This window comes from Larimichthys crocea, chromosome XIII (genome assembly GCF_000972845.2).
Source record: "Larimichthys crocea isolate SSNF chromosome XIII, L_crocea_2.0, whole genome shotgun sequence".
Classification (NCBI taxonomy): Eukaryota; Metazoa; Chordata; class Actinopteri; family Sciaenidae; genus Larimichthys; species Larimichthys crocea.
In genome coordinates, this window is record NC_040023.1 from 86,941 (window position 1) to 105,169 (window position 18,229).

At 39.9% G+C, this 18,229-nt stretch overlaps 1 protein-coding gene and 1 long non-coding RNA gene across 4 annotated transcripts in view; both read left to right on the plus strand.

The window, feature by feature from the left end:
- The window catches only part of LOC113747426 (uncharacterized), a 26,676-nt gene extending 19,243 nt beyond the window's left edge, over positions 1 to 7,433 (plus strand). For all 3 annotated transcript variants that reach the window (XR_003463640.1, XR_003463638.1, XR_003463639.1), the window contains one exon: positions 7,351 to 7,433. This is a non-coding gene — a long non-coding RNA (uncharacterized LOC113747426). The remainder of the gene's footprint in view (positions 1 to 7,350) is intronic.
- Positions 7,434 to 11,436: 4,003 nt separating this feature from the next.
- Positions 11,437 to 15,212, plus strand: LOC104927562 (serine/arginine repetitive matrix protein 1). The gene is made up of 2 exons (XM_027286760.1): positions 11,437 to 11,607; positions 13,423 to 15,212. The coding sequence occupies exon 2, from the start codon at positions 13,456 to 13,458 to the stop codon at positions 14,944 to 14,946; it is 1,491 nt and encodes a 496-aa protein (XP_027142561.1). The 5' UTR covers positions 11,437 to 11,607; positions 13,423 to 13,455; the 3' UTR covers positions 14,947 to 15,212.
- Positions 15,213 to 18,229: the final 3,017 nt, after the last annotated feature.

Here is an 18,229-nt window from a genome sequence, read left to right on the forward strand (position 1 = left end):
CCACAAAGCTTCACCTGACCCAACACCAGCCAGGGTTTCGGCCTTAAACACCACTCTGGCCTCCAGTGCAGGGGCTTCCCACCAGACTCACATTGGCACACAAACACACCCAGGCAGATTGGCAAAGAGCTGGCATTGGCACAACCATGCCGCATTCATGCGTGATCCGACTGCGAATGAGACAGTGAGAGAGGTTTAAAAAGGGGAGGAGCAGAATCCAGGGGATCAAGGGGGGAGACTTAGTTGGTATGAACGGAGAGATTGTCTTAGAAAAAAAAGGAAAAAGTTGTAAAAGATTTTGAGGCCTCAAATGTTCGGTGATGAAGGACAAATAAGAGGCATGTAGAGAGGCGGGAGGGCGGCCAAAGAAAGAAAATGAAGGGTAGGCGGAGGTTGGGCTTTTAGCATGGCAGAGGGCAGTGGAGAGAGGCGAGGTGAATGGGTTTGCGTTTGGAAGCTGGCCAAAAATAAAAAAAAATCATATCTATATCTCTATTAAGCACATGGAGCTGCTGTATCTTTTGAAGTTAACACTTAGATGGCTCATTTTTCATTTGATAATGGTTAAATGTTGAATCTTTAGCAGAATTACAAGTTGAGAGTGATTACAAATGGCTTTTATCTCTGTAATGTAGTTAAACAACACCCAACCCAGACATTCATCATCTTACACACATCTACCTGTGCTATGCACTGCATATTAATATGCAGTTATCGTCCTGGCAGGCCACAGAGAGAGCTCCCTTTTGAGGGATTGGGAGTATACCACTTTTGAGTTTGAACCCAGCTTTGTCAGTGAGGCTCCAGTCGTCCAAGACTTCAAGGTTGTATTTTTGGTGCATTGACCAAGCTGAATAGGAGGCCTAGCAACTCAGCTGTGCAGCAGCTATCAAGTAATCAATGAGTCCTTGAGGCACACAGGAGGAGTGTCAAAACACAGCCATTGACTGCTAACAACAGCCAATTTGCGGCTTTTGCAGGAGATCACCTCAGCTAGATGTCCTAGCGAATGTGTGGGTGTGCCCTGTTATTTATGGAGTATGAGAGAGATTGACTGGATAGTGCTGTTACTCCAAATTGTCATCCAATTACTCACCCATTAGATCCTATTTGTGACATTGAAAACCGCTCTACAGTGCACCAATTTCTGCATTACCCTGAATATACCTTATTACACAGTGCAAGCCAGCTTATAATGTATTAATGTGTCAAAATGTGTGACACCATTCCTGAGATTGTGATGAAGAAAAGTAAATAAACAAACTAAAAAATATAAATGAACACAATCTAGTTTAAAATTCAACATTTATCTCTGTTTATAGTCAGGAAATGCTATTTGAAATGATGTGATGTGTAGAAATTGAGTCACTCATTCATTAATTCTTCCTTTCATTCATGAACTCGCGCATATTTAACCTCTATGGCTGATAGGAGGAATGGTCATTTTCACAGGCGACACTCTGTATTATTAGCAGCTAAACTCTATAGGGTGCTTCACATCAATGACACTGTTTGCCCTTGTTAATATTAAGACCTGTGGGCAGTGACGTGTTGCTCACTATAGCCGCTGTTTCATTGCACTTCATGATAATCCACACCCAGAAGGTCAGTTTTGCCTTTTTAAGTGAAGTGAAGGATATATTCACATTTGTTTAATAATCACAGTGGACGGAGGCAGAGAGGGAGATGACATGCAAAACAGGTTTTGCGTTAATGTGTCAGAATGCTACGAATGAACCAGGGGCCTGTTTTATAAGAGTGATTCACACGCACATAAATCGCAACAAGGCCATTCAAAGAGCTCTACATAAGACATAAAAAGAAACAAAGATGATATATAATAGAGACACAATACACAATGCAGGGGATAAACATAAATATGATAGAATAGACAGAATAGATAGAAGATAAAATAAGCACACTAAATTATAAAATTAAAATTACATTGCAGTTACAGTGAGAGATACAAATAAACGGTCTCAAATTCCATTTATTAATCTTCATTTAAAGGCAATGAAAGTGACTTGCTTTAATAGCACCATTTGTATTCAAGATGGTGATTCAAAAGCATATTTAAGCATATTTCTTTTACATGGTGACACCTTAACTAAATGAGCTGTAAGGATAGAGATATCCGACAGAAATGTCTTGTCAAAAAATTTAGCACCATAAAAATGGATGGACTTTGTTAAACATAAGTTAAAGCAAGTATAAATATTACAGAGCTGAAACAGTCAGTGGATTGATTGATTTGTCCATCACCAGAAAATGTTTTAATCATTGTTTCTAGCAAAAAAGCTAAACATTTGCTGTTTCAGTTCTCCAATATGAAGATCTGCTACTTTTCCTCATGTTATATGACAGGCCAGTTTTAGAGTATTGGTTGCACAACAGATTTATCAATGATGAGAAAGAAACATTAGTTGCAGCTTTCATCATAATAAGAGTTAGTTCACTACAATAGTCAAGTAAAGAATCCACACAACAAGAGAAATGTTGCTCCCCGTACTGGAGTCTAAGTATTGGTTCAGTGAAATGAAAACAGAAGAGGAGTATTCGACTTTAACCTTAGAATGACAATGAAGTGTGCTCAGTACTGCTGAATCGAGTCTTTGAGGATAAGGAAGATTCCAGCAGCTCCACTTGCAGAAGTAGGTCAGGCAGACGCCTACAGTAAGCAACTGCAGGTTAAGTGCTTGTCTTTGTGTTCAGAGACAGTGAATATCTGCCTTGGCCACGAGTGGGGGGTGGGGTGGGGGGGGTCTGTATACTGCGTCTACCCACAAGAGGGAGACAAGTCCACAAAAATGCAGAGAGTGCAGTTAGTTCGCCAGTCTCAGCCTTTATTCACTTCCAACAGGATCATAACACTCAGCTTCAGTCTCACAGCCACAGACCAAGTTTTTTAATATGCGTTCTTTTGGATCGACAAAAACTCTCAAACTCTCTAATTCACATGATGAAGTTCTCAGAAAATATACACAAAACTATCATGACTGTGTTTATCTGAAACGTAGCTTCATCATAAATGTGAGATTATAAAAGAGATGAGACAAATGGGATGAACAGATGACAGAAACTGATAGACAGATAAAAGTACTGAAGACTGAATGGAAGAAGAAGATGAAGAAGAAGAGAGACTCCAGTGCTGACCCTGCTCCAGTGCTCTGCAGTGTGAGGTAGTTGGTTGTATGGTTTCGCATAATAAACAGCCTGGAGATAACTGTACAACCTTCTAGCTTTCCCTGCGGTGTCACCCAGACTTCACACGAATCCCATCCACCTCTTAAAGTGGTGAGTATGAAGACTGACCTGTAAAAGCACAGAGAGATACAGAAATAAAGGTTTAACTATTTTTAGAAGTCTAATTCATATTTAACATGACAAAGTAACAAAGGAAAGGATGTCAAAGAGTTTTAGAGCTATAGTAAATTGTATTTGCTAGATGTAGTCTATTTTTATTTAGGTGTGATGGAGTATAGTCTATTTTTCTTTGTGCCTCATACGTTTAAATATTTTTACTTTCATTTTACAAGGTCTGTTTTACTAAATGTCTGAGGCTTGTTTGTTGCAGCGATGGACCATAGAGGTGCACTGACTTTCACTGCTATAGACAAAGATCACATCCATTATCAAATCCAAAACAATTCAACATTTCTCCTTCAACAAATTAGATTTCAAGCCCATAATTATAACGACATGGAAAAAAAAGCAGCAAAGCAGTTTCTGCACCGACTTTAAATCTAATACATCTGAAATACTAATCAGGTTTTGCTGTCAAGGTCCAGCTAATCCAGACATCAATATACCCACCTTGCTCTGCAGTGCTCTTTGATTTGTTATTTGGTGCAGTCCAATGGGGTATAGAGCCAGCTATCAATAGCTGTTTGTTTCAGTGCTTTCTTAGCGTGCACAAAAACACAGACACACAGGCATTATGCTGGAATGTGAACATTAATACCTTTAGGAGACATTTTAAATACTTTCGTTGTGGTTTGGGGCATTTGTGCTGCCTGTAAAATAAAACATTTGTTCATATTGTACATCAGGTTTAGATCCACCATGAGTTTGAAAATCTAATTTAAACTGCAGTATGTTGCAGCCTTGGATTTTCATTGAATTCTTTATAGTTTAGTTACATATCACATAAATATGACAAATGTTATAACAAAATGTTTTACGTTTTTGTGTAATTTTAAAAAACAGTCCTCCGTGTGCGTTCAGTTGACATAAAAATCTCCAAAGTAAAGTTTTCTGCTCTCTGAAGTCATGGTAGATAATGACAGTGTGCCCAGACGTTAGTGTCAGTGTGTCCTGAAGCATGGGGCTGTATGTGAACTTGCTTACCGCCTCCGCCTCCTTTTTCCTCCTTCTCTCGCCCCCCTCCTCTTTCCCCACACCTCCACCCCACCCCCCCTCTGTCCCCCAGTGTGTCTGGCTAGTGGCTCAGACACTCAGTATCCGCATTGCGTTGCAGTGCTCCAGCGAGGAGGGGAAAAAAGAGCATATATCAGCAATCTCTGCACTGCTCTTTTCTGTACGCACACAAAGAAACGACTCCCCGGCTTGTTCCAACTCAAGAGGAAATACAGCTGTCACAATAGAGCCGCCTGCTACTTGCTATTTTATAAAACGTGGCCAGTTCCTGCATTTGTTTTACATCTAACGCTGACATTTCATACATGTTATTTTTTCTATTAATAGCCCCTTTTTCTCGATAAATCTATTTTCACTTTCACTTTTTTACTTTTATTGTATTCCATTCTAATTTATCACTTGATAAATGAAATTCACTCACTTGAAATTAAAGAATGTCTCATTTTTAATTAAATTTTGTCACAACACATTTTAAATTCTTTTAAATCCCTTTTGGGACTTTTGCTGTGAAAGTTCAGCTCTGGGATTTTATTTCTGATCTGATGGCTTACTTATCGCTCAACATATGATAGTGGATATTTGGCAGTGTGTGCATCAAAGGCGGATAGATTGATATGTGATGAATTGTGCAGATAGCAGACTGTTGTGTTAATGAAATATGGAAGAAGAGCAGCAGTGTTGTGGTCAGAACGGCTTGGAGGTTAATCACCTTTGGGCTTGCTGTGGCTTTGATCCTCATGCTGTGTAAAATCCACAGCCTCCGTCTGCGAGCCCCCTCCACCACCCCGTTCCCTCCCTTCCTCACACACTAACTCCCTCTCACACAGATGCATGTGTGCACAGCGGTGCACAAGGACATGCACCTCACACACGCACCTCCCTTTCGAACACTCCACTCTCTCTCCTCCAGATGCACGAACGTAGCAAGTTCAAGCACACACAAACAAACAGAGTAATAGACACCCATTTAGAGACACAGCATCGTGTGAACGTAGACTGCAAGATGGGCAAGACAGGACGTCACGCCTGGAAAAAATGTAAGGGGTTAGAGAAAGAGAGAGAGAGAGAGGGAGAGGGGGAGAGAGACGAAGAGGGAAGGATAAAAATGAGGGGAAGGGCTGAGACAGAGCAGGGGGAGGCGGGGACAGAGTGATAGAGAGTGTTGAGGCAAGAGAAGAAAGAGCGATATCTGGAGATACTGCATGCTTGCATAAGTGTCTGAGTGTGTGTGCGTGCGTGCATGTGTTTGTGTGTGATGTATGTAGGTGACACAGATTTATGAAAGGAGAGGGTCATAGATGGAGGCGCTGTTGGTGGTTGTTGGGGGTTGGGGAAAGTGGGGGTGTTGGTACAGCACCAGATAATGGAATCAATGCAATCTGTGTGTTTTACTGTGTGTGTCTGTGTGCGTGTGTGTGCGTGTGTGTGTCTGTCTGTGTAGTGTACCTGCCTCATAGACATTGCCTGTTCGGACTCTAATCGCCTGGAGAATTAGTGATGTGACTTGGCAGAGGGAAACAGGCACAAAACAGAGCCAGAGACAGCGCCTGAGAGAGGGATAGAATAAGAGAGACAAAAAGAGGAGAGCGAGAGATGGAGGGGTAGCGAGAGGGGAATAGCTGTTCTGTCCGCCGCCGCAAACAGCGCTCAGAGAAAAGGAAGCCTGTGAAGATGGGGCAGGATAGTTTTTGTCAAGCGTTATTTTCTTTACCACTGGATTAATTGTTGGGGTTTTTTTCCTCTGAAGGGGAAAAACGGATCAATAACTCATCGAAAGAGAGCGTTTTGTTGAGTGTGTGCACGCGTACCTGTTTTTTTGTACATGCACTTGTTGTATGCATGTGCATGCGGACATGTGTACAGATGTGTGTGTGTATGTGTGTTTATGTTAGGAACACCAGGGGAAGGCAAATGGTGAGTTCAGAATGACTCAAACGGGCCGGCTAACAAATCGAGACAGACAATTCGACTGACCACGTCTGCCCGCCATCTTCCCTGTCCACCTTCATGTTTGTTCTTTTTAAAACAGGTAATTTTTGTTACACAATATTTCACTTCATCCTCCATCTCGCTTCTGGTTTTCATCCTCCGGTCTTTGTGTCTCTCGTGCTTTTGAGAGCAGCAGAGGAGCTCATAAAACTGGGACAGAGGAAAATATCTCAAAGCACGGAGACAAAGAGGAAGCAGAGAGAGGCAGTCTAATTTCTCACACCGGCAGCAAAAGGCTTCGTGTTCTGTGCGCCTTTGTGGAGTCGCATGTTTGCCTGCATGTGTGTGCACCTGGCCACAGACAGATTTTGTAAGTTGGGGATGTGTTCTGGATTGTTGGCAGACGACGAAGCTGCAGTCCGCACAGACTAACGTGATGCAAATGGAGCTTTTAAACTGTGTACCAGTTGTTATTCTGCATGTGGCATCTGCAGTGTCAGGCTTGTATGACATTTATTTTGACTGGGGAAGAGTAAATCAGTGTAACTCCCTCAAGGCTGAGCATCTTTGTCATGGGGGAGTGATTGCATAATCCTGTGAGATCACAAGGCCTGTAGGAAATATAAGACGACAGTGTTGTCTGCGGCTCCAGGCACAGCTGTCTGTGGATGTTTCATGCATGTGCACAAGCAAAGAGTCGAGTGTCTATATGAACTGTATGACCGCTCTGTTAGAGCTTAACGCTCACGCAGGCCGGACGGCAGTATGTTCATCCCATATGCAAATCCGGATTTATACATTAAATTTGAGGATTTTCCTCTGCGTATGTGTCCTCGAATGCTTTGTCTGTCTGTCTGCCAGCAGGGGGCATTTTGTTTAAACATCTTACTGCACAGACCTGCACTGACAAACAGGCGCTGGCTATGTCAGGAGGAAAGACAGTAAACGGGCCCCGAAAATGAAATGAACGAAATAATACGGTTACGGGAATTGATATGTATATGTTCAACAATGTACTATAACTAAATCTTTTTCTCTCTGCAGGATGTGGTCCAAGCCATTTTGTTCAGACGTGTCAAGACGAAACATTTCTGCATCAGCGTCGATAAAAAACGGTAACCATCCAATATGACGTACATATACTGTCTCTCATTTTATTTAGAGTCTATTTTTGCTACATCTGTCACTAGTTTAATGTCCAAAGGTAATCATACTGGGCTTAAATAATGGCATGCGCACTTTTTAAATACCATACATATTAACATGCGTCACAGAAATATATTTTTTTATTATATATTTTACGGCTGGATTTTGGACAAGACTGACTGAACAGCTGACGTCAGCTGCTGCCTCTTCAGACCAGCAGTGTCTGTCGGTGTGCTCCATTGTCCCTGAGACCCTTAACCTGTGATGATATGAAAGGTCACAGGTGAGGTCCTTGGGAACAAAGCTGCATGCAGCTGCATCTGGAGGCTACAACATCTCCTGTCTGTATACTGAGAGAAAACATGTTATAACACCAGACTTATTGTGTAAATCATGAGATTATCACGGACGTCAGAAGTGTATCACAGATCAGAGTAAATCTGCAGAGCGTTTGTAGAATAAAATGATTTTGACTGCATGAACTCATCTGGAGAGAATTCCCCAAACTTTCCAGACATCATGGAAAGCCAAGACAAGACAACGTGCTTCTCTGGAGGGGGCAGTACCTTTTGGCCAGCTTTGTGCGCTGAACACTTACACGGTTCAATAAAAAGACAGCCAAGGTTCATGACCCCGAAATATAATTCACATGGGATTTATAAATGTGTTCACAGACACCGAAAAATTACAACGTCCAAGACCTGTCGTCAAGAGACAGGGAACACTTTGGTAGCTACAGAAAGAAAGCCGAGTGTTATCACTGTGATGCTGAAAATATTTGTTGTTAGACTGAAAAAAACCCCAGTGCATTTTCATAGAGCTGCAACTAACTAACATTATCATTATCAATGATCATTTTCTCAATTAAAGGATTCATTATTTTATCCATAAAATGTGAGAAAATAATGAAAAATCCTCTGAGTTTGTGTGACTGAATGTTTAAAACTCAAAATATATTTTGATTACTGTAAGATAAAGAAAAGCATCAAATCATCAAAACTAAAAAGCTAGAATCAGAAAAAAGGATTAATTGATTATTAAAACAGTTGCTGATTAATTGTCTGTCAATCAATTAATTTTTCATCCAGTTGTCGCAGCTCTGAATTTTCATAATTATATGGATGAATGATTTGTACTTTGTTCTGTTTTTGATGAGCTGAAAATCTGACAATAAAATTCAGACAATGGTGAAAACTTGTTTTGTTGTCAATCCAATAAATACTGACGAGGACACAAAAGAAATTTTAAAAACATAATCAGTTTTTGTGGCACATCAGCAGCGTGGGCGACATTTCTGCTCACCCAGTCAGCTGAATACGAGATAAACATTTCAGATCAATGTATTAATGATCAACATGTGATATCAGGAGAAACATAAATAAAACTTCCTCCCTGTCACATTTTTTTCTGCCAACTTAACGAGGCACTGCAGGCGGCGGTTTTCAGGTGACGAATGAAAGTGAAATGAAAGTGACGTGGTCCTCTTTGAGCCTCTCGCCCTGAGACTGGGCCAGGGTGGCTCAGTGTTCCCTGGCTCTCAGCCCTCCATGTGTTTGTGCATCCCAGGACTGTTGACATTGATTGTGCAGGAGACAGACTGAGACACATTAGTACCCAGCTCGCTCCTGCCGCTGAAAAACACATTAACTGGCTGCATTGGGAGCCCTGTCTGGTAACCATGGCGAAGCACACAGGGAGGGAGGGAGGAGGAGGAGGGTTGAGACGGGGCAGCGGGTTCAGCGCGCAGTCTCTCAGGGGTTGTCTTTCTCAAACGCTCCTTTCCTTTCCTCCGGCCACGTCTGTCATTTTCTCTCTCCCTTTTTTGAACTGACATCTTCTCTCTCTCTCTCCGTCTCTCTCTTCCTGTCTCTCCACTCCTCACACATATAAACACAATTTGCATATTTCTTTCTTCTCTTGCATTCTTGCTCTCCTTATTGATGCTGACCTCATCAATCTGCCCTTACCTCATACTCCACCCCCTTATCCAACTACCCTGTGCAACATAATCTGCCTCTCTCTAATTTGCTTTTTTTTTTCCTCCAGCCCCTTTTTTCCTCATGTCTTTTCTTCCATTGTCAATATGGTTCCCCTCTGTGGAGAGGCCCAGGAAAGACACGAGGGAGCTAAAACAATGAGATAATGTGGAATAAACTCACCTAAAACTGATACTGAAGGAGGACAGATGAGATGATGAGTTTCCACTATCATAATAATGATCTATAATACTATTCAGGACTTTCATGTATAATGTATATACAGCAGTAGGCTAAAGATTTTTAAAGTATTAATATTTACTTAATACTCATTAATAAAACATTTTTGCATATTAAACATCCATTCAACTCGATTTTAGACTTTTAACTTAAAGCTCAGCTTTGTAACTTTTGCTGAACCACGGTCACCTTAGTGGCCTCTAGTGGCAATTACGGGGTAATAGTAACAACGTTACCAACAAAGCAATGTGTAATAGTACCACGAGGAGAGAAGAATCATAAAGTCGGTGGACTGGATGTATTTTATTGCTTAAGAATTAAACTTTTATTTGTAAAAGAATGTGTCATTTCTTACTCAAAAAGTTATGATCTTGATCTAATCCAAATATATAAAAACTGGAAAACCAGCCATCCCTTGTCTCATGATAATTTGAATGTTGTTGTGTCATGCACATACACAACTAACCTGGACTGACATGAATATGACACCAAAAATACATTATAATGCATTATGGTGAAAAACTGGTGCCCCAAACATTTCCTTCCTGAAACACAAGTGTTGTTTTATAATCTACCAGCTAGAAGAACTTCAAACTCCTGTTTCTACAGCAAATGCTCCTGTACCTAAATATATAGATAAAATAGTTATATTTATGAAAATATTTATGAATTAGGTTTACCCCAAAGATAAATAGAGCATGTTCAAATAAATTAAAAAGACCTGTATTCATGATATCACAACTGTCCAATAATTACTGACACTTAATAAATTAGTCTGTAGGGGTGCAGTCACAGTGCTTTGTTGAGGTGGCAGCAAAGTACAGCGTGTACTTAATTAAAATTATTAAGAACATTAAATGAGGAAAATAATCTTTACTACTACCACTACTTTACATTATAGATATTATATAATACTATATATATATTACAAATATTGTAATTTATCTGACAGCTGTAGTTTAAAAATATGTTGTAAGAGTTTAAACAAGCCAGCATTATACAGTTGATGCACCACCGCACCTTTCTTTCTCTGGTTATAAAGGCAGCTCATACACAATTTAACAATAATTTCACACTGTGAAACCAATCAGAGCTCACAATGAGCCTGGGAGAACCGAGAGGAGCTTTTTTACATTTCTCACTGTATGTCTGTGCTTATTCGAGATAGATTTTTCAAACTACAGTGTTCACACTGTGGACTTATGGAAGCACACTTTTATCTCCTATCCTGAGTAAGATAGAACACCAGGTAAAAAAGTAACATATATGAGATGTTGAAACATCAACAGGTTTAAAAAAAAAAAAAAAACCTTTACAGAGCAAGTATTGAAGAAATTTGATTTAACTTGCCACAATGTCTGCTGATTGTTACTTTTTCTACCAATCAGAGAAATTAAGTTTTAGTTACATTTTACTGCAGATAGTTCAGTAGAGGTTTCCTCAATATATCCTACTACAAGACATGATGTTGGAGGTAATCAAGTTACATGTTGGGAGTGATGCCTGTTTGGTTGACTCTTAACATAAGTATTATAATTTACTGATTCCACATAAGTACAAGAAAAGTATAGTCTTGATAAGCTTTGGCATTCTAGTATGTAAAAAAACTAGAAGATTATCTAAAAAGTGAAATTAAGTAATCAAGTACAATCAAATCAGACCCGAGGGAATGGAGTTGGTGATGCTGGTCTGCAGATTAAACGGTTAGAGAAGAAATAAGGAGATGCATACTGTGTGTTAGAGATGCTGAGGCGGAACTGTAAGTCAGCGCTGCGGTTTCCTTCAGAGCTTCCTAAATGTCGCGGACACCCGGAAGTGATTGCAAATTTAAACAGCCATCACAGTAACAATAAACACGCACTCTAACTGCACGAGCTGCACGATGAATCCTTAACTCGCGGGAAACTAGGCTGAGGATCGGGCAGAGGAGTGGTTGAAGGTGAGATACAGACTCTGCTGCCCGCACTGTTTGATCCGCGTCACGCCGCGCGCCACTCTTTCCATCGCCATCGATTTTGAAACTGACTATCACCTGGAGAACAACCGCTCCACGCGCACTCAGCCACTGTCTCAGGCCTTAAGTCCGCGTGCACGTGTCGCTTTATAGTTACGGCTGAGAATGCACGTGGCTCTTGTGATTTTTAAAAATTGTTCCCGCGTGTTTTTATCGCTTAGGAATGCTGCCCGAGAGCGGAGAGCGCGTGCAGCGACATTAACTGTGCACATGTCACTGATGGCCTCGGCTGTCGGTGCACCTTCCCGCCATTGCGAGACTCTAGTCCAGGAAATAGACAGAGCCGAGCAAAAACTCACAAATTTAAATATGTGACGTAAAACATTTATTAATTTAACTTTCTAAATATATATATGTTCAAAATGCACGTGCATGTTGTCTTACTCTGCACATTTTGTTAATTATGTGCATTATATTTGTTCCCTCTGCTTTTTAAAAATTATTATAAGTAGTAATATCATTTAATTTTCTAGCCAAACACGGAATGTCAATAGTAATAGTTTTTCTCTAATTCATAAGCTGTTATGAATGAGGCAGCCTTTATTATAATTAATGTAAGAAATTAAAATGTAGAAATAACAATAGCAAATCAGAGGGAATAAATTAATCCAAGTGAATATATGCATATGGTAAGTAGATTTGACACACATTTTAAAATGTGTCACTTTTAGTTGAATTTAACATATTGCATATTATTTCAGATTATTTCATCATATTAAGATGGGTGCAAAGCTTTGCATTGTTAATATGCTCTACATTCTCTTAATTCACAGGTCAAGAATGGAAAATTGTATCATGTGTGGACTGGATATAAAACACTTTTTCCCCCTTTTTGTTGATTAATATGACATATGATATGTGTAATGCTGCCACAAAAACATGCTCACTTTTTTTTTTTTAGCAAGACTCTAAACTAGATTTTTTTTTTTTTTTTTTTTTTTTTTTTTCTTCTCCCCCCCATGTTCAATTTTTTTTCTAGTTCTACAAGCGCCTGGGCCAGGCTTGTTAAAACTAAGGCTGTTACTGCCAATTATTTTGTTCATTATTAATATTTTCTTCTCTAAAACATCAGAAAATTGTGGGGAAAAAACAACAACATTACAAGTAGGGATGCACCGATCCGCTTTTTTTTTACCTCCGATATCTGAGGTTTAGTATCGGCCGATACAAAAAAAACAAAATTTCTGTAGGTTCTTGATTAAGTTGGTTGTGTTATAACTTGAAGTTTTACGACCGCCCCTGTGAACATTTACTGCGCAGGTATTGCAAGTAGCCGTCGAGTTTGTTCCAGATAACCGATCCTTTCGCTTGCTCCATTTTGAAAACAATGTGGGACGGCGGCGTGTTTCTTACATATGACGTCACTCACAGTGCACAGCATAGAATTAGACTGATATGGATCGGCCCATTGTCATTGTCACCGATACCCGATCTAGAATTTTCTTCAATATCAGGACCGATACGATACCAATATCGGATCGGTGCGTCCCTAATTACAAGGTGATGTCATTAAATGTCTGTTGTGTTTTTAAAAACTCAAATCAAAATAACTGCAGATTAATTCTAGATTAATCAATTTACTGACTAAACGTTGCAGCTCTACTTAAAAAGGAAACAGTTCTTTGTACAGAATTACATGACAACCATGACTAACTAACTATACCCCCCCCCATCTTAACCCCTTACCTTAACTGATTGTGAGTTAAACATTAACTGTGATTTTCAATATTAATTTTCCAGGTGGAAGAAGCAGTACAGGCTGACGGCAGCAGTATGGAAGAAGAAAGTATGGCTGAGGCAGAACAAGGAGATGCTGGGAGCAATGGGGGAGAATCCAGCATGGACATGTCCAACAACAATCCACCTAAAAGAGGAAGGGGAAGGCCACAAGGTTCAAAGAAGTTGAAGGTTTGTGTTACGGACGTTAACCTAATGGAGCTGGTTTCAGGCATGTCCAACGGTGGGTCCACTCAGCCACACAGAGGAAGAGGGCGTCCAAGACTCTCAAAACAAACAGAACAGCAAGGATCGGGAGATGATACTGATAATTCTGTACAAACTCCCAGGCGTCCAGGGAGGCCGAAAGGGTCCAAGAACCAGGCCAGTAACAAAGACACTCTTATGACAGACCATTCTCCTAAGAAAAGAGGCAGGCCAAAAAAGTCTCTTGACAAAAGCACCCATGAGAAGGTCGATAATGAAGACTTACCGAATGGTGGCTCTGATACACCAAAACCAGGAAGGGGTCGCCCAAAAGGATCCACAAAGCGCAAGATGGAAAGTTTAACAAGTGGTGGAGAGAATGAAGGCAGTTCTGTAACACCTAGAAAAAGAGGTCGACCCAAAGGCTCTCTCAATAAAACACACAGGCTAGAGAAAGAGGAGAGCAGCGGGGGGGAGACGGATGTTGATGAAAGCCTAAACTCAATGAAAAGGGGGAGAGGTCGGCTTAGAAAGGTTGAGGTGAATAACACTAGGGAGTCGACACAGGATACATCGAATAGCATCTCAAAGGTAGCACGAAGAGGGAGGGGAAGGCCAAGAAAAAATATTGAACACAGCAGAGATAAACAAGGACTGATCACAGATGGTTCCCAGCCAGTTAAGAGGGGAAGAGGTCGACCTAAAGGCTCTTTAAACAAGAAACCCCCCGCATATAAGGTGCACGGTAAGGTAGGTCGGCCTCGGAGAGTACACGTCCCACCAGCAAGAGGGAAGCGTGGTCGTCCAAGAAAACAACCAGCTAAAAGGGGACGGCCAAGGAAGTACCCTTTGCCGTCACCCGAGGAACTGAAAAAGCCCAAAGTGTGGAAGCCTCTGGGAAGGCCAAGGAAATACCCTCGTGTCGATCCTCCAGAGGGAGTTCCACCAGCCCCTCGACGAAGCCGTGGACGGCCTCGCAAGTCGGCATCCAAGAAAGGCGCTCACTTGCGTAAAAGTTTGCCCACCACTGCATCGTCACCACGCAGTGATGGATCCCCGAGAAAAAGGGGCCGCCCCCCAAGTACTCCAAAAAATGAAGCAGACACTCCGCGGAAAAAAAGGGGGCGCCCTAAAGGTTCAGTCAACAAAAATAAAGCCAGAAGTGAAACTCAGCTAGACGGCTCACTCTCAAAGAGTGATTTGTCTGCTGTTGAGGAGGAACATGAAGGAGAGTCTTTAGAACAGAAGCACGAAACAGACACGACGACCGTCGAGCACCAAGGAGATACAGAAGAAGTGCTCGAACAGGAAGCAGGCTTTGAAGTTAGTAATCAGGCTTGATGAACGATCTCGGTCTGACCAAAAAAGTTGCTGTAGTAGTTGCTGTTTGAAACATTGAATACAATCTTGTCAATGAAAACACGTTTTTAACATTTTGTCAGTCGGGTAGACTAGATACTCAGCAGCTCTTCTGTTTTCCTGACTAACTTGTTCATGTTGTTTTATTGTGCTTGTTTTTTTTTTTTGTTTTTAAAACAACTTAATTTCTCATCTGAGTAAGCAGTAGTACTAATAATCTTTTACTCGAACTGGGCCATGTAAACAGTTTATTATTATTATTATTATAGACTGATTGGTCCAGTTTCCATTTAGCTTACAGATGTAGTGTTTGTCAGTTTAACTGTAAAACGTTTGCTGGGGAATGATTTGGATGGAAAAAGAAGTTTAAACTAATGTTGATGAGAAAACAAAAGATCAGAGAAGTCGTCACGTCACACCCAATCCAATCTCTCATTCAGCAATTCTCTCATCTGTCTTTGTGAACAAATGAAATTTGTTCTTTGGGTTTACTTTCAATCCTCTACAACAAACTGGCATGTGAAAACCGATCATGTGGGGCTCAGTCACATTCTTTGGAATGGAAATTTGTTTTGCTAGCGGATATGAACACACACCTCGTATTGATGCGGCTCTACTGTCCAAGACATATTGGCTAATGGTTAGGTGTGGTTTTATGATTAGCAGGATTATCTAGTTGCCCCCAATTCTCAGAGTTTAAAATGAGTCATCAAAAAGAATCTAATGTTTTACAGAAAGAGACAGGAAAGTGAATTTGATATATAAAGATAATAATTTTTAAAAAAATCTATATTTGGCATATAATGAAGGAGAACTTAAAATTGACCAAACAGAAGTAGAACTTTTGATTTTTTTTTTTTTAAACTTCACTGTGTCTTTGAAGCCGCTATAATCGCCATGTTTAACAGCGATGTATCAAATGACAATATGAAATCGATGTGAAATGGGTCGCTCGTAGTGATGAACCTACAGAGAATTGTGACCAGAATCTGCAGCTCTCCTCAGCTCAGCAGAGCTTTCTAGAGTTTCAGCTCATTGTTTATCTGTCCAGCCCACAACTTAATGTTTTTGTTCACTCACAGCCCTCGCAGCGTCGTTTTTAGTTTTAAAAAACGCTCTAATCCCACTGACTGTACTCTACCTGCTCAACACCAAACACAAGACAGACTCAGTTAGCAACTAACTGGTGAACATATTGGAGCCATTTGCGCGTAAAAAGCCAGCCAGGAGTTGGTAGGGACCAGATTTAGAGTTAAAAGAGAGTGACTATTGGATATATGTTTAACAGGAGGCCACAAACACTTGTATGTATGTATGATGTATCAACTTTAAAGGTGATATGTGAATGTTTTGCTGCCCCCATGTGACCAGAAAATACATTGCAGTCATGAAAAAAATGTTAAAGGCTGTTTAAAACAGAGACTGAATAAACTGTTAGAATCATAAACATACTGTCATATAAGGCTCTGGTCCCAGGCTAGATTTTTTTAGCAATTTGCAAAATCTTGATGTGTTTTTGAATTAGGATTCTTTGTTTCTGAAAGAGAACCGCTGTGGCTTCACGTTCTCTCTCTCTATTGAGCATCTGTAAGGGAAGTTTAAAGTCCTGCCAGATAAAGTATGTCATGATTCTCTCAATGCCATTTCAAGTCTTCATATTTGTTTTGCCTTAATTGCCAAAGCTTTGAATGTACCATCATTTTGAGTTGTCCTGCACCGATCAACCTCTTAATTTTTGTGTCATGCATTCCTCGACCGGGCGAAAAGCTCTGTATTGAACTGCCCCAGTCACCCTGAAGATTTCCTCCTCCACTCGTATCTTTTTACTTATTTAGTTTAAGTTGCAGCAGTTATTTCACTCTTTTCTCTTAATGTTTACGTGTAGCTGTGAAGCCTTTTTTTTTCTTTCTTTTTTTTTTTACTTGGGACTGTCATGAGATTAAAAGTGATTGGATTGATTTCACTTTTTTTTTTCTTTTTTTTTTTTCATTTACTTGTTTTTAAGCACCTAGTGTAAAAATTGTGTGACATGACACCATTATTACTGACATGGACACATTTCTGTTTGGGTCAAACGATTGAAGTTTCTAAATGCCAAATTGTGCTTGTGTGTGTCAAAGTTCTATGTAAACAGAATGGGAGACAAGGATGAAAATGGAACTTCCCGATTTTAAAAATCGCATTGGGAGTTCGATCTGGCTTTGTGAAGTCAAATCATTTTAAGTGGACATATTTGGATTTTGTGTGTTTTGAACAAGAAGTCAATAATTTGTGAGATTATGCTCTTGAAATAAAATGTTGATCTTGCCGTTTTATTTTGCAGTGTGGTGTGACATTTGATGTTTTGTTTGACTCATCGTACTCTTCTATTCTAATTTATTTAATGTATTACCATTAGTAATCCCGAGATGATTTACATATGGTATTGGTATAGTCAGTAATTAACTGTTAATTATAGCGAGAGTGGGTGGAGGCTCCACCCTCACCAGTCTGATGACTCAGCTGATGCCTATGCACCTCAGTCAGGCCAAATCAGAGACTGTGTGTTCTGACAGATGAATCACTCTACTATAAAAAGTCAAACGATTATGAAATATTCCACCGGTTCATTAAGATTACTTGCTATCATTATGAGAGTTACATTTCAATATTTAGCTAATGTTATATATAATTTTAGTACAGTATACAGTGCTTTTAGTACCTCACGTTGTGTAGCCATAGCAGTTTTACTCAATGTTTTTTTCTTTTATAAGTCTTGAAAAAGTTGAGATCTATAAATCTGTTTTGTCAAATTACTGATTCAAAAATGTCTGTTTGACAAAAGGAAAAGATTATGGCATGAGTATAGAGTCTCCATTGTAATTCCCCCTAAACATAGACTTTATTCTCAGAAAAATGTATGGAGTCCAGGAGATGTCATAGAAATAAAATTAAAATAATAAAAAGATTTGTGCACACAAATTACTAAAGTGAGCATGAATCAGCAGGAATTACTAAATCAACAACAAATTAATAAATCCAGAGCACAAATGACTTATTTGAGAGCACTATTGATTAAATCAGAATACAAATCCACTACATATATTTCATTATTGCTACCATATCTCCATTACAGTTTATAGTTAGTTTAAGATTCGCTGCTGCTGTGAATCTGTGTCTCTCTGTCTCTATCACAGGTTCCACTGCTACTGCAATCATTTTATCATTCATTGTCATTTTATCATTCATTGTAATTATACAATATGTCTCTGTTGATTTGTTCTGT

Excerpts from the sequence above, each read along its gene's own strand:
- LOC104927562 (XM_027286760.1), top strand. The coding sequence starts at position 13,456 with ATGGAAGAAGAAAGTATGGCTGAGGCAGAACAAGGAGATGCTGGGAGC.